At 40.1% G+C, this 27,798-nt stretch overlaps 1 protein-coding gene across 1 annotated transcript; it reads left to right on the forward strand.

Moving 5' to 3' along the window:
- Positions 1–39: 39 nt before the first annotated feature.
- wnt6b (wingless-type MMTV integration site family, member 6b) lies at positions 40–25,823 on the forward strand. The gene is made up of 4 exons (XM_069154749.1): positions 40–619; positions 10,876–11,096; positions 21,006–21,310; positions 22,775–25,823. The coding sequence occupies exons 1-4, from the start codon at positions 540–542 to the stop codon at positions 23,234–23,236; spliced, it is 1,068 nt and encodes a 355-aa protein (XP_069010850.1). The 5' UTR covers positions 40–539; the 3' UTR covers positions 23,237–25,823.
- Positions 25,824–27,798: the final 1,975 nt, after the last annotated feature.

The raw sequence follows: 27,798 nt of genomic DNA on the forward strand, positions 1-27,798 counted from the left end.
GCACCAAACGACGTGTTTAATTTTTGTTATTTATTTTTATAGGAAATGACGCGTCTTATTCCTATCTGTCTTTATTATAATGTCTTACTTTAAAAAAAGATCCCCAAAGAGTGGCGAGATTCCGAGTATCCTCACCACCGGACCTGATTCGTGCGCTGTTACGCAGTCAGATAAGACCTCGCTGCCTCCAGTGCTCTCTTTCCTCCTCAGACCGCTTTGAAAGCACGTAATGTGCTGCGACAGATAGAGCAGAACGACAATGAAGAGGTTAACCACACCTTTGAAAGCGGACATCTCTTCAGTAGCCTCTTGACCAACTTCGTTGCGCATTAAGATGCGCCTGACCGAAGAGGAGTTGGATTTTCGCGCTCTCGTTGACAGACAGTTTCCAGCGAGCTTTTACTGATTCGTTCCGTCAGAAAAAAAAAACAAAAACAAGGACCCTCTATGTATTTAAGAAATAATCTAACTCGGTACTGGCTGTGCTCGTCACTTTAAAGTTTGCTGGGAAATCTCCTTGAGGATTTGCAGCGTTCAACATGACTGTTCGTCTATCGCGGATCCAGCTGGCCCTGTTCTTTATCTTGCTCTGCCCGGTCAATATCATCGGACTCTGGTGGTAAGTGTGTATTTTACCACGTGTTTTATGCTTCTCTGCCTCATTTCAACCTGTGATTTTAATGATCCCCCCTGACTTAGCCTACTTTGTATGTGTTTTATGTGCACAATGGGGCGTATTCAGCTTTAAAAAAATATATATTTACAGCACCATCCCGTAGCATTAGCTTACCGGCTTTCCCTTAAATACAGTATTGGAATGAATTCCTGGGCTTTCCTAAATGTCTTGCCCAAAGTCAAATATGATCATCTTGAGAAAATGAGCTCCGCAATCAAGGCTACCAGGATGCAAATGAGAGCCAACTCAATAAAGGGAATACAAAGGGGCAGTTAACCTTAAAATAAAATCTACTTGTTAATTTTATTTCTGAAATAATGATAATATATATATAATATAATAATAATGTATTCAAGCATTCCCCTGTGTTGTCTGGCCAGTAGTGATATATAATTAACTAATGATTGATAAGCTGGGAATTTCCTGCAAAGTGCCAGCATGGAGCCAAAAATGCTCCTAAACAAACGCAAAAAAAATAGGAGTCTTAATTAAACTGAGTAATGTGATTTCCCAATGTGAGGAAGTCAGTCAAGTTGCATCTTTTTTGAAAAGTAAGATGTGCAGCGAACAACAGACTGAACCAGGTCAGAAGAGAAAGACAAACAGGGAGGTGAGAGAGGTGTGTGCTGCTCATTGCCTGCAGTGACAGAGAGGACTTGGAGATTGGTGGAGGTGGTGGTGTTGATGGTGTGTGTGTGTGTGTGTGTGTGTGTGTGTGTGTGTGTGTGTGTGTGTGTGTGTGTGTGTGTAGAAGAGTTCAGGGTGAGGAATGTCAGGTGGCCCTCTAGGCGCAGTGGATATGTCATCATAAAACAATCCATATAGGCTCAGCTCCGCAAGGTGTGTGACAGTCGAACAGACAGACAGACAAACAGACAGACAGGCCCAGCAGATCTGCTGATAACATATTTTCTCTTCATGTGGGCCTCTGTCTGTCTGCTGCTTTCTTGTCTTATGTGTAGTGTTTCAGTAGAAAACATCCAAAGTTTCTTCCCTCATATCTCTCTCTCTCTCTCTCTCTCTCTCTCTCTCTGTCTCACACACACACACACACACACACACACACACACACACACACACACACACACACACACACACACACACACACTTCTGCAGTGTTTGAATGTGAAGCTTTGTGATATTTTTTTTCCATTAAATCCTCCCACTGTTCATTCACAGCCCAGTCAAGGTCAATGTGGGATGTAGTGTCACGGAGGCTCTGTAAGTCTCTGTCCTTGTATGGCTGGCAGATGGATCTCCTCAACGTTGGCATTTTTGTGTCACTAAGTGTAGATGGGAGGTAAATTCAGGTAACCTAAGGGGATGATTAGAATTACCACGAATGACCATTATTAGGGAAAATGCATAATTCCTGCTGCTATCTACAGAATGTACTGTGTATGGAATGAATTTGGCTAAATTACTGGATCTCTCCTTTGTATATAAATGCAGAGTCAACAATGTGTGCTGATGGACCAGTAGGATTAATGCTCAGACTACAGGGTGGGGAACTGAGTATGAATAGCGCCCTGAAAAGGGCATGGGTTCAAGCTCTGAGGTGTCACTGAGCAAAAAGTGAAGACTGTGTCCACACTAAGATAAAAAAAAAAAAAAAAAAAATCTGCAAATGCAGTTTACATGTAACAGCACACATCAAAAAACAGCCAAATTCTGCATTTGTGTGTGTGTTTAAGCTCTCTTCTTTGTGTGTTTATGTGTGTGTCAGTCAAAATACACGTCCAACCAGTGGGTTAATCTGTTGAACATGCACTCAGAAATGTACACTCATTCAGTCACACAGTTATGGGAACATACTGTATATGCACATACACACACGTTCACACACCGATTCTGTAATTTCATGAAGCCAAACTCGTGCTTTGTTCTCTTTTCATTGGCGTTTTTGTTCATGCTGTTAGTCAACTGAAAACAGTAATTTAAGTGCAGCTTAAAAACACACAGCTTCTACCCTGTTTTGTTGCTCAGTCTTGTACTTTTAAAGTTGTTTGACAAAATAAACATGAATACAGGTTATTAACAACATGTGTGCTTTAGATTGGTTATATTGACATCTAAAATTAATTATTAAAAATATTCTTGAGGTGAAAGAAGGTTGTCTTCACAACAACAGTTTTCCTGAACCACACTTAAAAGCAAAAATGGGATTTTCAGAGACATTTTCTTGTGACTTTTTTTCTTCGGAAGTGTGTGTTAGTGTTGATGTGGGGCCAAAACAGTGTGTTTTATTCAGACAAGTAAGATACTAGTAGCCAGACGGGTCGCTGAAAAGCGCTGTGACCCAGCTATGGAAGGAAAGAGGGAAAAATAACGATGCGTAATGTATTTCAGATCTGTCAATTCATAGGTTTGTGCTAAATCTGTAGAAGTCCTGTCATGAATTAAAGCGGAATCTAAATCAAAAAGAGAAGTGTGTCAGTGTTGAATTGCATTTCTATAATGTTTATGTGTGTGTGTTTAATCTGCAGTACATTCTACAGGAGTCGGCACATTTATTTTAAACAAAGCTGTGGTGGATTAAGGGAATCAACACTAAGAAATCAGCTACTTCCCTTTTATCCCCATTGACATACGCTGTCATCTTCTTTCACTCACTCACTTGTTCGCCGGCTCACTTACACACTCGCTCACACAGACAAACGAGTGGGCACATAGAGCGCACACACAGCTCCACACAGACAGAGTGGCCGACTGTGGTGCAGCTCGGGTGAAGCCACACCTGTGGGTTGCTCTGCCGTCTGCCAGGACAATGATTCTCTGTGTTGAAAGATGCTGGACATACCATCATACATCTCTCCCCTTCTCTGTCTCGGGCTCGCTCCTTTTCAATGTCTCTATCTCTTTCTGCCTTTTGAAGGAAAATGCCTATCGTATAGATAGGTTGTCGCTGAAGGAGAAGAGAAAGCGGCAGTCAGTGACAGCGAGTGAGAGAGATGAAATGCTGGGAGATAGCCGTCCTTTCAGAGCCTCTCCTGATTAAAGCGCTCTAATCACTTGGCCTGAGAGCAGAGAGCGCCGCTCAGACACTGAGAGAGGAGTGAGGAATGTCTTTGCTCTGTTATGCTAGTTTTGACCGCAGTGCTTAGCAGGGCCAACTCTGTTGTGTGTGTGTGTGTGTGTGTGTGTGTGTGTGTGTGTGTGTGCGTGTGCGTGTGCGTGTCTGTCACAGCCGTGGTTTGGCGGACAGCCCGCCTGGAGCGTGCCACGAGGCCGCAGGTGCACGCACACACTGCATTTGTGCGTGTGTGTGTGTGTGTGTGTGTGTGTGTGTGTGTGTGTGTGTGTGTGTGTGTGTGTGTGTTTAAGCTCTCTTCTTTGTGTGTGTGTGTCAGTCAAAATACACATCCAACCAGTGGGTTAATCTGTTTAACATGCACTCAGTGATGTACACTTATTCAGTCACAGTTATGGGAACATACTGTATACGCACATACACACACGTTCACACACAAGCACAGATTGTGTAGTAAGAACCTCCATCATCACCAGAGGAGGGTTTCATTGTAACAGATCTTATCTTGTCCGCTTCAGTCCTGCTCTGAGAAGCTAAATGTCTAATCAGGACCAGAGAGATGGGCACAGATAAAGATTAAATGACGATGTGGGTTTGGCATCAGCTACAGTGAAGAACTGAAATCAAATTGGTTGTGTGTGTGTGTGTGTGTTGGGTTGCATGTGTGTGTCTGCTCTTTTGAGCATGCATGCATGCATTTTGTAGACTTTCATGCCAACAGTGTTTTCGAGAGTCAAGAATACACAAAGCAAAAGACAAAAATGGTCCAAGAAAAGTCAAAACATGTCAATCATTTGGAGAGAGGCAAACCTGGTTCGGAATACAAGCCAGCTTGAAATGTAATTGTAATATTGCAAGCTGCTGTAGCCTTAACATTGGGGTTCATTGTTGTAGATTTTGCTGCCTTACAGAGTTCAGTGTCAGGTCCGAGGACTTTTGATTCCTATGATCCTGTTCTTTTAGAGTGGTTGTGTAACAAATTAAACTTTTCACAGTTCTCTGATCTGTTCTCGTTCGTCATACTGCAAGTTTACCCATCAAATATCAGGACTTAGTTTGCCATGCCGAAGGCATGTTTCTGACAGCTTAATATTTGAGAAATTAGTCACTTCTCTGTTCAGAAGAAACCTCACCGTGTCCGGTGCAAACACAGAATTTTTGCTAATATTTGAGGCCACTGGGATTTAGTGACAGTCCAAATAGTAGCAGAGAAAAAGGCACAATACGATTGTAACTGTACTTTTCATGACATTAATACTAAGTTTGTCTTCACTGGAAATGTCTACAGATTGTATCGAGAGAAATCATTCTGTCGTCACTTTGACAATCTTTCGTACCACTTTGATGATTGACAAACAACACTGACAAAGGTAGTAGCAATGGGAGCACATCTATTTCCAAGGTCCCCTAGTTCAACCCTAACCCAACCAGACTAGCCCACACAGAAACACAGGAAACATAGAACCTTTTGAACGTAGGATCCAGGGAATGTAGAACACTGGGATCATATGATGTTGGGAATATGTGACCAAGGGAAACATAGGACCTTAGGAACATAGCACCCTGGAAACATAGGACCTTAGGAACATAGAACCCTGGGAAAATAGGATTTAGGGAACATAGGACGTATATGTAGAATTGGGTAACACAGGACGCTTTGTTATGTCCCCACTATGCGCCATATAAATCTGAAGAACACAGTGCCATGGGAACATAGGAATGACTCCAGATCAACATGCATCTTTTTCAGGATAGAAAACCTACATCTTGCCAGATGCGCTTGCTGAAGTTATTTGCTAAAATTAAAGGAAAAGTGATTGTGCAGTAGCCCCTATTAATTTTAGTTAGGTATATTTTACTTTATTTACTCTTCTCAGTCACACTTGCTCTCTATCATCCGTAGCTAGTGTTGAGCTCATCAATGCACTATTTTCACCCCTTTTTATCTGAATACATCCATACTCGGACTCTGTATCGTTTGGCTGTCAGTGCTGTTGGGTGTGTCACCGTCGTTAGAACAAAACAAATGTTGTTCTCATGTGAAATTGGTTTGGTGGTGTTGGTTTCTTGCTGGTCACACTTAATTGCTGTGTAAACTGAGAGCATTGCAAATTATGAGAGCTGAAACGTTTCATCATGACAGATTCCATTGTTCTCGACCTTGTTTTACATCAGCAACAACAGCATGATCGAACATCGCTGAAAGTGACAGACATGTCCCAGACTGCAGGGTCAGACAAAAAAAGCGTGGTCATTATTGAGAGGCACCTAGAATTTGTTCCAATCTTTAAATTCTGTTTGTGCCAACAGATGCATTTTACATGCGATTCGATTTTCAGCACATTTATACCCTTGCTTATCTGTTTGTATCTGGTTCTCTTCCCTTCTTATCTTACCTTGAACCCCCAGCGTCTTTTTTTTCCATCTTTAGACTCTCTCTCTCTCTCTCTCTCTCTCTCTCTCTCTCTCTCTCTCGCTGTCTCTCTTTGACCCTTTTCCTTTTTTTTTCTTTCACTCTGGCGTCTCAGACTAGCGCTTGTCGTGACTCTCTTCATCTCCAGCATACTTGAGGGATTAAGGAGGGATGAAATTCACTCATTCGTGGGTGGAGTGAAAAAAAGAAGGGCCCCGTACAGTACAGCTCTATATCTATGGTGCCGTGAGATCTTAAATGAAACCTGAGGTCTCTTTGAGCACCGATGTTTAATCTCTTTCTGACCCACCTCTGAGCCCAGAAAACACTGAATAAGGCATTTACTTCTAATATCTTCATTTAGAACCTTTTTTATTTTTTTTATTTCAACATTATAAAAAACTGTCAATCCAAGCTTTTTAACATTGCCTTAAATCTGAAATATTTTTAAATATTTAAATATAAAAACGTGTCTGATTGAAGTTTTTTTTAAGCCGTACATACAACTCAACATTGATAACCCCATAGAGAACGATGTAGACAGCCGTTGTAGATACTGTAAGGGTTTAGTTCTTGATTGGATCAGCTGTGGATTTGTCGCACTGATAGTTTTGTTGATTTGAGTACGTTTGAATCTTTGTCCTGTTTTATCTTTGGCTGCTATGATCCTCGGCCACTGTTTGGGTCTTTATCATCACAGAGAATGCTCATGCGAGACAGTGTTTCCTTAAAGTCCCCCGCATACTATCAATGGCTGAACATCCCTCTCTGTGTTTTGCCCTGAGTTATCTCTTCAGGAGTTGTATCGTAAATGACTGACTGAAGCACAGTGGCACTTTGCATGGAGAGGATCTGATTACTGTTTCACTTTGAAGTTCCTGTTTAGAAGTGTGTGTGAGGTTTTTATCAGCAAGCACGTATGCACTGTACTAAATGCACCTGTTTGGATAAATGTGCATGTAAATTGCATCTTGTGCATGTATTGTATTCATATATACATTTAATAGATCACATTTTGATGATTTAAGCTTTGAGAGGGTAACTTTGATGCTCTAAAGTCATCAGTTGACCAATCCTAAGTATTTTTTTTTATCTTCATTGAGGATGCAGACACATGAACTTCCTTCAGCCACTGTCGCTTTGATCATTTAAAAAAATATTTTTTTTGTTATCATATTACAAAATATTTTTAAACCTTTCCTTTTTTTGCCTGCTTTCCTTTGTGCCTGCAATATGCACTTTTTGGAGGCTGAAGTATTCCCATATTTTACCTGACCTCGGGGATGCACATTACTGTTTTGCTCTCCAAACAAGGGCAAGAATGCTGGGCACTTAGCAGTACGTTTATCCCATTATCCAATGAATGCACACCATTTTTGGGTGTATCTACAGCAATATACTTTTCCACCTGAGTTCACCTCACTTCCACCATGCCCACTCTCCTCATCATGCCCTGTTTCCAAACTTCTGAGGCGGTGCAACACGCACTATCCAAAGATCCTGCAGCTCAAATATAGGGATGACTCCAGTGTACTTTGTTAAAAAGTATTTTTTTTGGTGCAGTTAATGTTGAAATTTTAATAAGATGCTACTTTGTTATTTGTCATAATTATTCAAAAGTTAAAAACATTTCCTGTTTCAAAACAATGTCAGCTGTAATTAACCAAGAGACAAGTTAAAAAACCTGCTACTGCTTGTTTCTCTTCTCTGGCTGGTGTCTTTCTCCACTGTTTCAGGTATCCCATTCAAACTATTCTCCAGCTGCTCAGGCTGAAGAAAATACTCTTTAAATTGATTAAGTTGTTTGATGTGACCTCAAGAACAAAGCAGACTGCAGCATGGGAATGTGCTGTGTTTATGTGTTGAGGTCAGGATGATTCAGGGTCACCTGAGCCAGTCCTAACTATAAGCTTTATCAAAAAGGAGAGTTTTAAGCCTAACCTTAAAAGTAAAGCTGTTATCACATGGTGCATTATGACCATTAAGAGAGAAAAACATGTTCATGCAAGGCAGAAAGGTACAACTCAGATACAGCTTGCCTTTTTGAATGTAGTAAAAAGAAAATGAAAAAAAATGTAGGACAGGAGACAGAAAATGAAATAATAAAAACAGAAACACCAACGAAATCACTAAAAGTAATACATAAAGATGTCCAATGCAACCTTTTAAGGATGACATTTCTGTTTTTTGGGTAAAGGAAAAAAAGAGTGTGGTTAGGTAAAGCCCAAATGACTGATGAATAGTATGCAGTAATGGCCCACAGGTCCACTCGCTAAATTAAATGTTTACAATATTCTTTATCTCTTTGACGAGCTCACTTTGCAGTATTTTCTCTTCCACTAAAAGAGTTCATTAGAAATGTCTCCTGGCATTGTCAAAGCCCTCTAACTATCTCTGTCTCTCTCACATCGAGGCTCTCTTTCTTTCTCTGGCAGTGACACAGGACTCGGAGAACAAAAGTCCATCCAGTGCATTCACTAGTTTTACAACTCTACACCTCCCATTATAAAAACCCGGCTGGCTTTTGTGAGCTGCTGACAGAGCTGACTTCCCAGCGCTGCCCCTGGCACATGCACAAACACATGCGTAGGCACAAACAAGCCAATTCTCTTTTTCACATCCATAAAAAACCCAAACAGTCTGCACAGAAATAAATTTGCATGCATGGACATTAATTTGATTCTCTCTGTGTCTGTCTCACACTCTCACACTTACTTCCTGATGGTAGTGGGGAGATAATAAGTGGTTTTTGAGTAGGAGTGTGTGTTGCTAAGTATTCTTTCTGAACCTGCTAATTAACACCCACAGACTGTCTGTATGATTTCATTATCTGTGTAAGCACCACACACACACACACACACACACACACACACACACACACACACACACACACACACACACACACACACACACACACACACACACACACACACACACACACTGTATACACAGAACACCTGTATTGGAAATACACTATTGTTTCCATAGCGATGTTGTCAATACACACTCAATAATCACAGAAGGAATGGAAAAGTGGGAGTCGCTAGAGTTTGCATCCAAATATGTGTCTGTGCAGACACTGCATGCTGGCTGTGATGCAAGCGTACGTATGTACGCTTTTGTGTCAGTGCATTTATTATTGTTTTACTCTCGATGTCACACCTGACATCATGCTAATTATGTGTTACATTTGTTCCTCCTTTTACAGGATGAAATATCTGTAATCAAGTTTGTTTACCTTTATCATATATTAAAGTCCTGGTGGGACAGTGTTTACAGTTTGCCTCCAGACCTGCCTTACCATGACAGGATCGTCACAAGATGTCCTATGAAGAGTGTTTAGAGTGTTTGTATTCTGTTGTCTGCTTACATGTTAGCCTGTCATGTCATTTTATTAATATGAAAAAATAGATAGGTTTTCAAATGCACAGGGTGCTAGAATTATTGTGCATGCATATGTGTGTGTGTGTGTGTGTGTGTGTGTGTGTGTGTGTGTGTGTGTGTGTATGTGTGTGTGAGAGAGAGCAAATGCCTCGCTGTGCATCAGACCGCCAGGAGAGGGGATTGACAGGAGTGTTTGTTCTGCTTCTTAAAACAAACTCTCAAGGCAGATGAATGATAGCAGGAGGTGTGATTAACAGGGACAAGGCTGAATGAAAAACTATAAGGTAGCCCTTTTGTTCACCCTCGCTTTTTCTTTCTATTTCATTGTAAAACGTAGAAGTTATAGATCCCATTTGCTGAGATTCAGGGACGAAAAGTGGAGGCCAGACTGAGATTGAGTATGAGAGAAAATGTGTTTAATGTCCACTAAGTTTGCAGTGCAACAGGGATGAGTGGGTGATAGCTAAGGGACCAAAGAAAGAATGGAAATAAAGTAATCTCATAAAGCCACTTTGCCGTTATGCCACTGAAGTGGCCACAAATGCTGGCAGTTATTCTAACTTGTGGAGCCAAGCCCCTTTTTTCCCATTAAGAGTTAGAATAAACTATTTATCTTTATTATATACACTCATCTGTCAAAGCTGTGGAGGAGGTCCACAGATGTATTCATAAAATGCAAGATGTATATATATATATTTTAATGTGTTAAATATTTGAACTGCATGAAGCAAGCTTGATTTATTTTGCCACACATTTAAACATTCATTTTTTCCTTTCTTTTCTGTAATATAATATATACACTTTTCATTTTTACGGGTTTAATCTGGGAGGTTTGAAGGAGGGCTGATTTGAGGGATATGTGTGGTTTAAGCGGTGAAGTTCTTAACTGCTACAACATCTACAGAGAAGTGGTATCAACTGGAAATCTAGAAAGTCTGCCTTCTGGTTTACCAAAATCAACTTAAGCAGCATTAACATCAACTGTGAATGACCTTTCGTTGAAAAGACGTCCAACTATATGATTTCCAACTTTGTCAGGACCACACAGTTCTTCCAAGTGCAGTCCAAAAGCAAAACACAGACTTGTGAATCTGACGTCAGAGCTGAGATGCCTCTGGGAAACTATGCTGTGTTGTCGCCCACGTGCCTGTTCAAGAGGCACATTGTCACCACAGCTGAGATGTGGTGGGTAGAACTGGCAGGCTTACGAGCTAAAGAAAAAACATTGGTGTGCGGCTGCTGATGACTGTAGCCACAGATTTCACTGTTTGAACTAACAGGTGTTGCTCAACAAAAAGAGCAGTGTGAAGTGTCTTTTGTTGTGTAGCATAGAGACTGTTTCCCTCTCTAACACAGTTTCAACTTTTGCAGGGCAGTGGGCAGTCCACTGGTAATGGACCCCAACAGCATTTGCAGGAAGGCAAAGCGTCTGGCGGGGAAGCAGGCTGAACTGTGCCAGACTCAGCCCGAGATTGTCAGCGAGGTGGCCAAAGGAGCCAGGCTGGGTGTCAGGGAGTGCCAGTACCAGTTCCGGTACCGCCGGTGGAACTGCACCAGCCACAACAAATACTTTGGCAAAATACTTCAGCAAGGTAAGTGAAGAAGGAATGAATGTATCTGTATTGCTTGACTATGGGACTACGGGAACTAATCTTATTTGATTTTTGCTGCTAGTTAGATGAGAAGATTGATACCACTCTCGTGTTTTATCTGTCAACTATCAAGCTATAATTGGCAGCCCATTAGCTTAGCTTTGCATAAAAACAATAATCAGGGGAACAACTATCCTGGCTCTGACCAAATGAAACAAATTCTGGCTACCACCACCCTTAAAGCTCAATAATTAGTGCCTTTTTAACAACTTCATTTGCTGACTTAAATAAGTTGCAGAAAGAAAAGTATAAATATGACACTTTAAGGACACAGTGATTTCCTGGGATGTCACTGCGATACATACAAGATGTTTCGTTTTTCACACAGCGTAAGTGAGTGTTAGAGGTGCTTGTAGGAGATGTATTTTAACTTTTGGAAATAGCTTGGCTGGGTGTTTCTCCTTCTTTACAGTCTTTACATTAAGCCAAGATAACCTGACTGTAGCTTCATATGGCATTTAACAGACAAGAGCATAATATTGATCAAGAGAAGTTAACTTCCCAAAATGTCGATCCATTCCTTCAACAGAAATGTTGTCAGGACATTTACTAACTTTGAACACATATAAAAATTACCATTAACTAAATTGCATGATACAGATCATACCAGTTGTTTGGATTTGGTAAGGCAGTTTTTAAAAAAACGCCACAATGTACACGATTATCAGTTCTTTGAATTTATGTACGTTGCTAATGGAAAGGCTATTAATTCCCCAAATCATCTTTGCTCTCTTTATCAGTCCTTCCAAAATATTTTCATAGGATTTAAAGTCCTTGCATAAAAATAAAAAATAAAAACACAGCCGTGAGTACCTTGGGATTGCAGCCTGAGGTCAGATCCCTGTCTGATGGCACTCCAACAGACAGACAAGGGCAGCTGTTGTATGTCAGACTAGACGTATTCACACTTGAATGACTCTCCTCTTCATCAGATTGGGCACGCTTGAAATGATCAGCTAAGATTGCTTTTCCTCTTAACATATCTCCTAAGATCTCTTAACATCTTCCTCCAGCTCTTTGAAGTCTGTAATATAACTGATGTAGGGTCACGGCTGGGTCTTCTGCAATTACTGTGTTGGTTTTTCTCTTGTGTGATTAGATTCATAGAGAGCTTCTTGTCTCTTCTTTGACTGGCATCACAGAGGACCTTTATCTGTGTGTTTAGTGAACAAATAAGGAACATTTAATATTGATATGCAGCAAAAAAAAAAAAAAAAATTGGCCAAACATGTTATTAAACCCATTTTGGGGGAAGATCTTCATACTGAAGTTTTGTTCTCAGCTGTCATCAATGTCATAAAAACTGACATATTTTAGTCATATTAATCTGACATGCTGCATTGTAATGATCAGTAATAGAACATTATGACTGTCAAAGCTCTTGATCAAAGCTGTATAAGTTTCCCTTTTGGAAAAAGTCTGATTACTTCTTGGCCTAACAGTAAGCATACAATATTCCAAGTTCCCTTAAGCAAGCAAAATACTTATAATGCGGTTTGTTATGTAAAATCTTAACAGTTTCTTGTATTGAGAAGATAAACATAATAGTCAAAATTGTTTTTTTAAGATTTTTCAACATCTCTGTTGGAAGCCTTTGCAAAACGTGTGTTTCATACTGGTGTTAAAGTTGCAACCTTGTTTCTTTTAACTGAGACAAAGTCAAAATGGTGACATTTTACATAAATAAAGAATATGCAATATAGCAATTAGATTGTCCCTGCTATCAAATAGATCTATGTAACAGAACTTTCTACTGCTATAGTCTGCATATGCCTGAGAAGAACCTATTCATTTGTATATTTATTGAAAATAAATGTAACCTAGAGGCATATTTTCTCTGTCCTACTCCAAACAATGCATAATCAAATTTATAATTGTCTGCATTAATATTTTTTGAGATCAGAAAAAAGGTAGGCAGGTCTTTTTTTTTTTACATAATGTACTAAGCTAATGGACACAAGTGTTATTAAGCAAAATTGCTTTAAAAGTTTTTTCTCAATATCCAGACCCACACCGTTCAGCAATATTAGGAAATCAAAAAAAGTAAACATAATTTGTCAGTAACGCATGTAGTCTAACTTGGTTGAGGTTAAAAATTATGATTATTTTGTCTCTTAATCTCATTTGAATGTACGACAGCACCAGTGTTGTCAGTCTCTCAGACAGAGTAAAACAGAAAGGAGGAAAAAAAAAAAAAGAGTGAAGACACAAAGATAGATTGAGAAAGAGAGGAAGCGAAAAGGGGGCAAGAATCTACCAGCAGAAGACAGACTCGCAATTAATCATAAATTCCTGGCTGTCTATAAGTGAGGCCAAAGTGCTCTCTCTGTTTTGAAGCCTTTGTCCTCAATTACTTGGATCTGCTCTTAATGGCTGTTTATCATAGACTAGTACCAGTAAATGTCGAAATAAAAGGGCCTTTGTATTTAATGTACTCTCTCTCTAAGTGGTTTACTTAACCTCACTGACCCCTATTTAGAGATTTTGTGATATTTCATTCTTACAGAATATCCTGATGACACGAGTTTTTATTTGCCAGAAAATGTCATAATCAGAGTGAAAACTGCTGCAGTCTGTGATTTTTAAGTCCATTCATTTTTGTGTCCGTGTGTGTTGCAGTGCTTGAGCCGCATGCATTGTCGTTGAGTTTTCTCTACTTTTTTTTAAACCACTAGTCAGTTTCAAATAGCACATGTGGTGGTACACACGATATGTGATGAAAAATCTGCCTTACTTCCTCTTATCGTTGAAGTATTGAGGCAGTTGATAAGAAATTGTCAGGGGACTATTATTGGAATGCATGATCTTATTTTAACTCAATGTAGCAATGTTTCATAAGTAACTTTGCATGTGTACATAAGTTACTTAACACATGTTGCGTGAGTTAAATACGTTAAGTTATATAAGTAACTGCTATTTAAAGGAAATCCCAGCTGAGTTTGGTTTTCAAACAGACTTGAACACCGGCCGTCCAGTTCGAAGTCCTGTGTTTGTATCATCATTTATTGTGACATCACCAATTGGTTTCTGAGCTGCCATTTTGAAGCCTTGAATTTGGCATTTTGGCTATCTTGGTTTTTTTGGGAGCCAGAAGTGAGAATAGTTGGACAAGCTGCAGGGGTAAGTGGTGGATCTGACTCCATCTATAACTGTCAACCTGAAAACACTACACAAGCCCAACTGTGTCGGAACCTGACAGCACCCCTGTCAATCAAATCGACACGCCCCAAAAATATACCTCTCCTTGAGGCCGAATATTGAATAATGGAATTATTTTCAGAATGATCACCAGAACACTAATGAGCAAATTTAGCGAATGACTCCAAAATTTTTGGACTTTGTATTTCATGACAATTTCAAAGGGAGCCTGCAGAGCAACACGATTTTAGGAGCCAACCCCCAGTGGCTCTCAGTGGCATTGCACGTCAAGCCACGTCCGCATTGGCTTTACTTTTCTATGGTTCCGTCCAACCAAGCCTGACCTCCTCCCTATTTGTACATTATTACTCTTTGCACTTTATCACACGATCTCTGCTACGTGACCTTCTTCACCCCTGGTCAAACATGTGTGTACTTTTCATGCATAGGCAAGTCAAAACGTGGTACTGACACGGCGTCCTCTACTGGACTTACAAGTGTATTACAGATTTTGGTGTGAATTTAGTTTGCTAATTTAGTTTCACTCCCACCTGCTGCTTGTGCACTGGGGGCTTCTTCTGGTAACTCATCAAATAAAATTCACATAGTAACTCACTGAAAATATATATATTTTTAAAGTCCGATAGAAACTGACTTGTAGTTAATATAATTTTTATTATGTATATTTTTTGTATATTTTACTATTTTTATTTCAGCTATGGTTATTTCTGCTTAGTGTTCTCCATTAGATAGCAGCCTTTTCATTGTACATTTAAAAAAAAAAAAAAAAAAAAAACCAGCATTAATTGCTTGGTGCCGTTCACTGAATTTCTTTTCTTTTGCCCTGATGAAAATTATTTTTGACTGAAATCAGTGGCAATGAGTTTAATTTGTCTGTTTGTAACACAATGGTGCCAGAACATAATCCTTTTTCCTGTTTACTTGCCTGATAGAAAAGTGTTTTGCTTTGTATGAAGTTAAACAGTCACATAATCCTGTTCACAAATAATCTAAGTGCTCAGTTAAATAGATGTTCACGATGATGTAAGCGTGTACGACCTGCTTTGTTTTTGTACTACTTTAAAATGCATTTCGAACCGAGGATACTTCGCTGTGAGTTTGGGATAGGGTCATACAAGACAAACTCCTCCAAACTATACAGTGAAAACGCAGCAACAGGGCATTAGGTTCTGGAGAGCAACTAATCAGGCTGAACCATCCTGTTTTTTGTATCCCATTTCTGCGGAAAAAGATCAAGCTTTCTTCACCCGCTGTTCAAACATAAATCTTGCAGCACTCGTGTCATGTCAAGTGTTTCATTAGACAACTTTCCTCAGAAATGGGATTAAGTCTGTGACATGTTAAAGAGCGGCATGACTGCTGTATGTCAACATGTTTCTGAAGAAGAAACAACTGTAGCTTGTCAGTAGAATAAGAAGATTGAAGTTAAAGTGAGTCTGTGTTAATTACTGTGCAGCCATCTGGCCATCTGTGTTTGTGTATTTCATTCTTCATGATGTTTTAGATGATTAGAATGATAATGTCACATATTTAGCTCTATCGAAATTAAATAACAACACAGCAACGTACCATGCCACAAATGTTTACTTTTTGACTTGCGTCAAGCCAGCAACAATTTGTGTGGAAACGTGTATCTGTGCGTCTGCGGTTGTGTGTGTGTGTGCATGTTTATAGAATAGGGGTTTTAGTTGATTTCACAACATCACTGAAACACTGCCATTTCACACCTTTATTGCGACAAGTGTGAATGAATGAACATGTCGACGCAAGGACTCATTTTGCATCTGAATCAGAATGTTCTCTTCTCTGGACGTGAACCTTTCACATGGAAAACAAGGTCAAATTACTTCTTCTTTGTCATTAATTGCTGGTTATTATCCTCTTTTGGTTGATCTCCGCTCTGTTTAAATAACATACAGACCCTGGAGCGGTCAGGACTCGCCGTGTGAGCCAGCCTGCATGCAGTGATGCTGGTAATCACATAAGCGATGCTGCGGCTCTTCTTTGAAAGTCCGATTGTGTGTGTGCCAATGTGTGTGTGGAAATCTGTACTGTAGAACAAACAAGGACTGTTGCTCTGGGCTATGCGGTGGTTGCACGTTAATTAAACCAGTTGTCAATCATGTCAAAAGTTTTCGAATTTTCTCATTAATAATCTTCACTGGCAGACACACAGAAACAGGTACCGCCATGTTTACATGTTTGCTTTTGTTTTTAGTCAACTGGTATTTAAAGTTAATTAATATAACTATCATGGTTTTCAAATAATATGTGATAAAGAGACGCCATACATAAATAAAAAAGAGATGTTCAAAAGGACCTGAGGACAGTCATGACTATTCTGAATAGATCTAAGGGAAATTAGACCTGATCCAAAACATGGTTAACTTGAACAGACCTTCTTGAGGGACAATAACTGTCAACAGCACAATGGAAGCCAACAATTACCAAGGAGTCATGGTATGAAATAGTCAAAACACTTGTTTTTTTCTGCACGTCACACTCACTGTAGTGCCTCAGAATAAAAGAAAATCCTCCGCCTGGCGATCGTGACGCACCAGCTGATCAGGGCCTATTGTGTGGTTTTCTCAGACCCACTTGAGTATAAAACATATTATGACACAATACTGCCCAAACTGAACAGAACAGATATATATGTGAGGAGACACATTCACCGACATTGGTTGGTATGTTGTTTAATGCTTGGTTAGTTTTGGCGCACAAACAAAAGTCAGATGGGGGTCAATGCTGATTGATTAAAGTTTAACCTTTAAAGGCTGCTACATCACCCTGAGGTCTATATGCCCATGAGGATGCAACAACTGGAAACAGTCCTCAATGCAGTCTGGCCAGACCCTTATATTTAGGCAGAAATTTGGGCTTGATAATATTTGGCTAGCAGGTGTCACCAAATGTGTTTTTCAAACTTTGCTTTTCTGCACTGTAAGGTCTTTGTCTCTGATCTAACCTACCTGAACATGATTCTATCACTGGCTAAAAGTTGAAAAGCTATTAAAAGAATATGTGCTAAATCCTGCAGAAGGGCCTTTTGGAATTAGAAGCAGACGTAGACAGGCCCAGACACCCACCGGCTGAGAATTTGTTTGGAATTCATGTCTCCGAGGAAAATGTGAAGCAGGGTGCCTCAAATCATCAGATTTTTGATAGCTTCTTTTACTCTTCTTTCACTCTCCGTTAACCCTCTGCTTGTTGTTACTTTCTCTTTCTGTGCGTTGTTTGTCTCTCTCACTCGCTCAATTTCTTTGCCCAGTTTTAGAGGCATGATATTTTGCTCGTATTACCAAGAAAGAAAACGCAACTTTAACAAATATCAACATGGCATTTGCAATATCCACATTTCATTGACTAAATGCGGTCTTTCGTTGGTGTATTTAAGGACATGTGGACAGCCTTCCAGCTTGTTTGAATGCAGCTTGTGTTACCATCAGCATAGTGTACTGATAATGACTTCTTGTGCGCTGGTGTTTCACATACGTGTCTCTAAATAGATCCAGGGATGTTTCAGAGATGACACACCTTGATTTGGGTATGCTGCGGCTCCTAAAATCTCAGCCCTATTTTACCGAACAGCAGGAACGATAAGGTGTGGCCGATATGAACTGTAACAAGGGCATGTTGGACACACACAGTTGGAGAAATGCTCGACATGTACAACCACACAGATGTAAAGGGATATATTCACATGAAATTGCACTGGACAAAGTCACTCCCAAACAAATGACCACATTAAGAGCACACAAGCTGACTGTTGGTAAAAGTTATATGCTTTCAAACTACATAGAACAATACTGTTCACACACACATGCACACAAACTTATACAAATTGCCCTGCATTGAAGACATCTCTGGGTGTTGGGGTGTACAGCTGGTATTGATATCAAGGCGTGCTGGGGTGTGCAGGTTTCGTCGCACGCCACCCATTCTGTGTGTGTGTGTGTGTTACCCTTCCTAATGAATCCCATTCACTGAATCATGTGATATGGAGTTGGCAGTGTTGACGGTGGTGACTGCACGCTCACAGCCTTCCAGCTCTTAGAAATAAAAGTCCTTTCGCTTAGTCTCCACACACCATGCAAAGGATGGAATATATATATTTTTTTTTTCTTAAACTCTCTCACAGTCGTGTTTTGTTCACTGTAGAAGACATTCATTTCCTGGTGAATTAGCCTAACTCTAACCATAATTCCAATTTGCCTGATTGTAACCTTAACCTTAATCTAAATCTAATCTCACCCTAACCGTTGACCAAATCTTCCTACTTAAATATGATTCATTTTATGAAGACTTGCTTTTTGCGAATAGTTTTATGTCCCAAAAATATGGATAAAATGTTACTCACATGGACTCACACAAATACAGCCCCAAGTGTTTCATCTTTCATCCTGACAGAATTTTGCCTTTCAAATCATCGAGGTCCCCAACGATTCCTACTGCTTGCTTGTTATGTTCAGGCTGTATTGATTGGATGGTAATGCTGATTTGTTGGTTGGTCCACCCCTTTGAACCAGACTGAGTTATCTTAACAACTAATGGATTTTGGTAATCGACTGACTTTTGCTCTCGCACAATCCGCTGGTTGACATTTGTGGATTTGACTGAAATGAGTGAAATACTTCACCAACTATTGCACTGATTGTCATAAAATTTTGTGTATGACCAAATACGGACAAAAGCAATGATATCCCCAACACAATCTGCTTTACATTGTGGTTGGCGCTAGTTACCACATGTTTACATGCTACGATGCTATATTAGCATGTTGAACATCTCAAGTAAACATGTAAACTTTAGCACGCTGGTGTTAATTTGTGAGAAAGTTGCCTCAGAGCTAATGTTGCTGTAAAGGCTTTGTCTGGTTTCTTATTGTCAACAAATCCCAAGAAAAGACCAATATTCAGCAAGACCATCTTCAACACCCCTCAAGATCTTTTGTTCCTACTTGAGATTTTTATAAAAAGGCTCGTTAATTTCCTGAAACAGCTGGGCAGTGTGGTTTTGTAGTAAAACCTTACCAAACAGGAGTAAACTGAATTTAATGAGTGCTTTTTTCCAGCTAAAGATAAACAGACATTTGGGACAATTATGAGTATCCACCACAGCAAATATGTGGGCTTGACACAAAATAAACTGAAAAGCTCATGTTGTTGGAACATGTCACTTGTACGGTGTGTCATGTAATAGGTTTTAGACAACTATAGAGGCACAGAGCAGTATGCTTTATTAGGCTTTGGCTAACAGGATTTTTTTTTTTTTTAGGAGCATCAGTTTATAGATTGTTGTAGTTTTGTGTTGTTTAAAATTGGAAAAAGAATGATTATTACAATCCTTGTTTTGCAAACTTTAACAGCAAAAATATACTAATTCTACAGTGACAGTCAATGGTACACAAATGTACAATAAAAACAAAGAAAAAGAATAATTAAGACGTGTGTAGCAATGTCTACTTATTTCATTCCAGTGAGATGGTTTCATAACAGCTCTTTTCTTGGAGAGAGAATGACATTAGCTGAGAACAGAGTGTTGAGCTGAGGGTGAGAACGGTGCTCAAGCCACTGGGGAGGACATACGATCAATTTGCAGTTGTGGTTGGACATGCCTTTAGTCAGGAGTGTTAAGCTCTGCACCCAAAATAAACCAGCAGCTGTGGTGTGTGTGAGTGTGCGACTGTGTGAATGCATGTGCATGAGAGAGAAATAGCCATCCTCTCAGCACCACAAATCCAGTGACGCTTGAGATTGTAGTAATGAACCAGGACAGAGTAGAAATTGCTTTCATCCTGTTCCATGCTGCTGAGATATTGACTGACTGGGTGCAGACGCTGATGTCTGGAGGAATAGGTGGATGGAAAGTAGATTATTTCACTGGACGCACTGCCATTCCTCGTCGTTGTCCTTCAATTTATTGTGAAGGACATGAGGATGTCCATTAAAGAGTATGTCAAGAATATAGTGTTGTGTAATATATAGATATTAGTTTCATGCATATATTTTCACTGTGAGGGAATTTTTGAAAGTGGAAAGCCTGTGATGCCCGTGTGAATAAGATAGATAGCTCAATCAACAAGGTCCTGAACGCAGTAATGTTCATGGAGCAAGTGGACACAATAGCTTTTACAACGTTGAATTTTTAGGGAACAGAGTAGTCAGAAGGCGTTAAATCTGTAGGGGTGGTACAGAAGGGCAATTGTAATTGGGAAACTTGCAGGTGAGCGGGTGCGTTGTCAAGCTGTAGAACCGGAGTGCAATGGCACCACAGTTCAGGTTGTTTGCATTGAATGTTTTTGTGTTCAATCTTTTTAATTGAATAGAATACAGCTGAAAGGCACAGTCTGACATAATTAGTCTATTGGGAATAGACTAATATTGACTTTACTGCCAGTAGTTTCATATTTAGTTGACAAAGAGGAAAGTGGTAATAGAAAATTATAAACTTGTCGCTTTAACAATCAAGTCAAAGAGTGAAAGAAAGTTTCAGTCATGTGTTTTAAATTTTGGCAATGGAACTGTTTAAAGTATAGATTTTTCTACAGGTCTACGCATCTGATATTGGAAGATAACTGAAATGACTCTCTGCTCTGCATTTTGGTAACATTTTATGCAAACCAGACTTAAATAAAAGTCCAAGCAATCTAAAGTAAAACTCCTCTTTTGCTTTTACATGTTATTGTAGATATCCGGGAGACGGCGTTCGTTTATGCCATCACGGCTGCTGGCGTGACGCACGCTGTGACCCAGGCCTGCAGTATGGGAGACCTGCTGCAGTGCGGCTGTGAGGCGACCAGGAACAGAGCACCTCCGAGGCCACCTTCAACCCCCTCTACTGGGGACGGGGTTAAGTGGGAGTGGGGCGGCTGCGGAGACGATGTGGAGTTTGGCTATGAAAAGTCAAAACAGTTTATGGACGCCAAGAGGAGAAGGGGCAAGAGCGACATCAGAACGCTCATTGACCTGCACAATAACGAGGCCGGGAGGCTGGTAAGAGATAATTTCACAGGTTTCCGTTTACATTTTGTGGAATACAACATAATGCATGTGTTAAAAAAAAATTATTATATCTGCTACTGTGTTCAACACAGGTCTGATGTTTCACTGTAGGTGTTTCACTAAAGGTGTTGCTTGTCCTTTGGAATGTTCCTTCATTCCACAAACACGCAAAAGAGAAAGACATTGCCTCCAGCCATATATGTGTCGTGCCGTAAGCTGATATTCTAACAAGAATCAGGTTTCTGAAACAAAAAAACAAGAGCGTGCCACACATTTTGCTTTTGAGCCTGAGAGCAGGTAGCTTCTAACATTTCCACAGTCCCTGTAGAAGTTTAACGTTCTTCTTTGTTGCTTGGGTGAACACTGAGTGAGTTATGGCTGTGATAATTCAACATGCTACCAAAAGAGCGGAGATTAAGTTGCAACTTTATCAGATGAATTAATTTATAATACCTCTTAGTACGTCTTTCAGAAGATGCTTTACTTTATAGCTATCATTATTTTGTTGATCTCCGCTTGTTGTAGCTCAGAAATGTTGACACATGCGCAAGCGTCACATGGAGACACTAAGCTCACTTTGGTTGGGGTCAAAAGCAGGTAGAGAGGAAGAGGGGAGGAGGAGGATTTTTGGGATGTAGTCCAAACCATTTGAACATTAGAAGAAACCTACACACAAATTCCCAGAAGATGAGAAATAAGCACGCTGTGATGTGCCCAAATGTCTGTCTACTTGTATACACATTTTGTATGCGTGTGTTTGCATGTGTGTGTGTGTGTGTGTGTGTGTGTGTGTGTGTATGTGTGTGTGTGTGCGTGTGTGTGTGTGCGTGTGTGTGTGTGTGTGTGTGTGCGTGCGTGCGCGAATCTGTGTCTGTGTGTCTGTGTGTCTGTGTGTGTGTGTGATGGGTTAATTATGTGCAGTATAAGTGAATGATCTGTTGTCAAGGCTTGTTAGATGTAGGAAGGCCAGAGGCAACATTGAGGGGAAGGGGGGTTGGGGAGTTAAATTCCTTCTGAATAGCGTCTGCTTTTATCTTACCTATCTATCAGTGCGTGCTTGTGTGTGTGTGTGTGTGTGTGTATGTGTGTGTGTGTGTGTGTGTGTGTGTGTGTGTGTGTGTGTGTGTGTGTGTGTGTGTGTGTGTGTGTGTGTGTGTGTGTGTGTCTGTGTGTGTGTGTGTGTGTGTGAATGTGTGCATGATCTGGTGGCTTTGTCTGTGATATATCATGAAAACACAATAATAAATTATTCTTTAGTGAGCTTGTCATTTGTCAAAAGCAGTTCTGCTTCACTTCAGGGTAAAAGTTCTGTCCCTTTTTTTTCCCCCTGTGTGATTAACCCTCTCTCTCTCTCTACTTTTTTTTTTTTCACCTGTTTGCCCTCCTTCACCTCTCTTTTCCCCTCCACCACCCAAAACCCTACATCCACACCTTCTCCACACTTTCCCCTGCTAGGCAGTAAAGCTCTACATGCGGACTGAGTGCAAGTGCCATGGACTGTCGGGCTCGTGCACCTTGCGCACGTGCTGGAAAAAGATGCCTCATTTCCGCGAGGTAGGCGACCGCCTGCTGGAGCGCTTCAACGGCGCCTCCAAGGTAATGGGCGGCAACGACGGCAAGACCCTAATCCCTGTCGGCCAGAACATAAAGCCGCCAGATAAGCAGGATCTGATCTACTCAGACGAGTCTCCAGATTTCTGCCTCGCAAATCGGAAAACAGGTTCACTGGGAACAAGGGGGCGCATGTGCAACAGCACGGCCATGGACATCAGCGGCTGTGATTTATTGTGTTGCGAGCGAGGCTACCGGGAGGAAACGGTAGTGTTTGAGGAGAACTGCTTGTGTCGTTTCCACTGGTGTTGTGTTGTCCAGTGCAAGAAGTGTTTGGTACGAAAAGAGCTGAGTCTCTGTCACTGATGAACTGTGGTTGAGAGCAGTCTAATTACTAATTATTACTACTTCTGTTACTTTTCGAGGATCTTGCTTTAGTTTGGCTACTGTGAAAGAAGGAAAGGATTTAGACTGTCATGGTAATCCTTCATATTTTTGTTTTTCACAGTATGATAATGTCCTGAAAATCTTTCCCTTCAAATACTAGTCAGTCTTTTTTGGCTCCCAGAATAATTTAAAACATGAGAGCTACTGGCCAAAAGTTCAAAAGATGCCACATGCCAACAACGTCAGAAAGCCAAATACTGTATGTTCCTTTTCTGAACTACCTATTTTTATATTTCTTGTTTATACAAAAAAAGGACCAAAGAATGTTCCATTTCAATTAAAAAAGAGGCCCTATGCATGTTCAATCTAGGTTTGACTAACTACATAGTTTGTATGTCTTCTCCCGTCGACTACCTGTTCAACAACACAGCTCAGTATGAATCTAAAACCAAAGAGGGTTAGGCATCAACATATAGTGATGTGCCTGATTTACCCAATTTTATAAACTGACTACTCATCTAAAAGGGCTACACTGACTATGATTAAACCTTTTAAGCCTAAAATTTAAAAAAAAAAAATTGTACTCTGTTATTTAAAGTCCTTGAGAGACATTGTTTTTATTTTGGTTTTTTTTCTCCAATATGCTGTAAAATCATATATTAAGGATCTCAGTAAGGCCCAAATTCGAGTACTTTCATTTTACTTTGACATGTGAGTTCACAATATAAGTGTTATCTAACAGTGTAATCATATTCTTGATTATGCATTACCAAAAATCAGATCATCTTTACATTTTAACCACCCCACAATACTAAAATCTTTAAAAACGTTGTTATAAATCTGTTTTTAATAGAACATGAACACACACACAAAAAAAGATAAAGACACTGGTCTTGACTCTTTTTTTTTTCTGCTACTGTGTCAAAATTACTTAAAAAACAAAGGGAAATGGAATCACATTATTATATTTGAAGAATGCTGTCAACACCGTGCTTTACCTGCCAGCAGAGACTCTTATTTATGTAAAGATATGATGACAAGACTACTCACTTCCAACTCTCTCAGAGGCACTTTGGATACAACAGCTGCCGCGGACTTCCTCAACAGCTTGGCAATAAAACCTTCTGGGGTAAATAAAGAGAAACCTTTATTTCCGTGACTTTGTTTGGCATCAAGAAATGTACATGATGTATTTTGTTTATCTATTATGATATACAGGGCTAATAATGCACTTTGGATGTTAGCTTTTATTTGATACTGTAAGTGCATGTGCATGTGTGTGTGTGTGTGTGTGTGCGCGTGTGTGTGTGTGTGTGTGTGTGTGCGTGCGTGCGTGTGTGTGTGTGTGTGTGTGTGTGTGTGTGAGAGAGCGAAAGTATGTGTGACTCTGTGTTTGTGCAGGTTGGCCAGTTATCACCATATCCTTCAGTTGACAGTAATTTTGTATGTATCTTTATTTAGTTGCTGTCTGATGTAAAACTGCATTATGCTGGTTATTGAAAGCACACTGTTTGTCGACGCTCTGTCTCCGACTGGGACAGACAAGATCTTTTTATTGTTGTTCATTTTCAGGGGACGTATGTTTCCCATAAACCTATCATGTCATCTCATTTACACTTTTAACTTTTATTATCCAACAATGTACAGTAGTATACTGAACTGTAACAGCATTGCTTCAACTTGTTCTGTTTTGGTCTTTTGAGTCAGTTTGTTTTGATCTCTCACATGGTGGTCTACAGTATCATGACTCAGATCTGGATGATGTTCCCAAAGTCTGTTACTGTTCTATGTGACAACATTTGCAGAGCCTAAATCAAAATGATCAACTTTGTTATTGACTATTGATTATTCTGCCATGAAAGACCTTTTTTTTTTTTTGTCCAAATGTTATTGTTTGCAGTAACTTCAGGTCATGATAACAACTGCATCTTAAACTGAGATTTTTAATGCATATTTTAAGACAGAAGATCACTTTTTTTTTTTTTTTATCAGAACAAGGACAAAGTTTAATTTTTTGCACTTAGGATATGCAATTAAAAAGCAAAGAAGATAAACAGAAAGAAAATGAAAGTGGGACTAAGAAAGCAAATTGAAATGAACTATAAAGGCATTTTTAGCAAAATAGAAATGTGGCAGAAGTGACAGTTTAACAACACTAGGTAAAAGCTTATGGCTGGAGTGTGAATAAAATGCTAGAGGGCTTTTTGTTTGAAACAGATACAGGAATTTGTGGCGTTCAACCGACCAATGGTATAACTTGACATTTGCATATACAACTGGCTCGCTGTGGTGCTCCAGCCCAAACATTTCACTGACACTAACTACTACTAAACCAAACCCATCCATATCCAGCAATCCAACACAAGTCATCTGTTTGTCATTTATTTAAATGCTGTTTGTCATATGTTGCTTTTGGTTTCCTTCTGCTCTCCATCCTTGTATTCTTCAGAAATCATTTCATATTTGGATGTTACACTGCAATTTCATTAAACATAAATGTTTCAAAGTGACTACAGCGACTCACATTCAAAACATGAAAAAAATTCACATTCCACAACGTATTTTCTCTGTAAGCAGTAGATGCTTATATTAGATTTTGAGAGCTGCCTTTTGATAATTAAATAGTGTTACATGTTGCAATGTATTTGGATAATGAATTTAACTATGTTTACATATTTAGGTGAACTAAAAACACTTAAATACCTAAAACACTTCATTTAAATTCCAATATCATGTTTTCCCATCAGGAGTCCTCCCACCGTATTTATGTGAGTTGTACAAGCTTTCTTCATTTTATTTTCATTCTGCAGGCTCCAGGTCTTGGAGGCCAAGATAGGTTTTGACTTCTGTGATGATTATTGCCAAACTACATCCTTTCTGCACCTCTGTCTCGATTAGATCATTTCTGCCACTCTGCAAGAAGAGGTATTGTTTTGAGGTATTTATGCTGTAGAAATGAAAAGACAAGTGGGGGGAAAAAGAAAAGTGGGCCTGTATTAGTTTGAGCTGCACAAGTTGACACAAGTTCATATTTTCCAGGAATTTGTGTGTAGCACTTGAGCCAGAAGTTGTGTTTAAGACATGGAGGGGTAGGCCAAAGAGGAGGAAAATGCCATGGGGCATTCATCTCCTTCTCAAACTCTTGTGCCCTCTCCTCTCCTCTCCTCTCCTCTCCTCTCCTCTCCTCTCCTCTCCTCTCCTCTCCTCTCCTCCCATCCCCTCCTCTCCTCTCCTCTCCTCTCCTCTCCTCTCCTCTCTTCTCTTCTCCTGTCCTGTCCTGTCCTCTCCTGTCCTCTCCTCTCCTCTCCTCTCCTCTCCTCTCCTCTCCTCTCGCTCCTCTCTAACCTGTGCAGGCATTCAGTACTGCATGGGCAAAGCCAGAGAAAATAGACAAATGAGCAGATAGATTTATTGGAGCATTGGTATAAATATAGTTGCCTGTCGACATCTGTGTGCATGTGGGTGCATGTGGCTGCAAGTGTGTGTGTGTGTGTGTGTGTGTGTGTGTGTGTGTGTGTGTGTGTGTGTGTGTGTGTGTGTGTGGCCAGGTTAGAATGGGTGTATTTTTCCATGTGTCCCTCAGAGTGAGAAATAATGCCTGAGGAATGTATCGTCGCTAACAGGGATGAGTTTTGGTCTCCACCTACATTGACTGTACTTGCACAAATACATATAAAGCCTCGCACAAAGCATTAATGAAGGGTTGCCACGGTTAATGGACCTACAGTGTTACTCTGCAGACAGTCATTCCTGTAAATCAGTCGGCAAAATAGTGTCCTGTCATTGCTGAACTTCTACTGTAGAGTCTTGGTGGTCTTCTGACTATATTTACCATGCATATACTGTTCAAAATGTGTGTTTACTTGCAGTAAAACAAAAGGAGGGCTAGAACATAGATAAAAGGTATGATATTATATAAAAGTGAAAATTTAATGGGCCACTAGAGGGAAATGAGCGACATGGTCGGAAAAATTGATGAGGAAGATAACGAAAGTGAGAAAGAAACACAGACAGAGAACTTCGAGGTAACCTGACACTATAATGCTCCTCCATTTGTGCGAACTCTCCTCCGATCCTCTATCAATCTAGCAGTGAGATGTTGCTTACACAAAAGGGCAGAGCAACTCAGTGTGGGGTTTCATCTGATACCAATGACTGTAATTACAGGAGTGGGAGAGACAGACTCACAGAGACAAACACGTTTAATAGAAAATGAAGCAATATCGCTTCTTTTAAGATGAAATATGCACTAAAAGTATAATTCATCATGATTTCAAAATACGGACGTGCACGTTTCACATGTTCTCACATTTGCGCACATCCCCATCAATGCACACACACATCTATGTTGGCTGAGTGTATTTGGAAGAGACAGTGATCTTTATGAGTTAATGCAGGCCCTGGAGGTGGTGGCTCAGCTGCTGCTTAAGTTCCACAGCCCACCCAACAAGGCTGCTTGTGCTAAGAGATTTAATAGTCCATCTCGTTCACAACATCACATCTTCACCGTTTAGGCAAAGCTTGCCTCAGGATGCCTAAAT

The sequence above is a fragment of the Embiotoca jacksoni genome, unplaced genomic scaffold, assembly GCF_022577435.1.
Source record: "Embiotoca jacksoni isolate LCO1_2020_lvr unplaced genomic scaffold, fEmbJac1.0.p SCAF_2, whole genome shotgun sequence".
Taxonomy (NCBI): Eukaryota; Metazoa; Chordata; class Actinopteri; family Embiotocidae; genus Embiotoca; species Embiotoca jacksoni.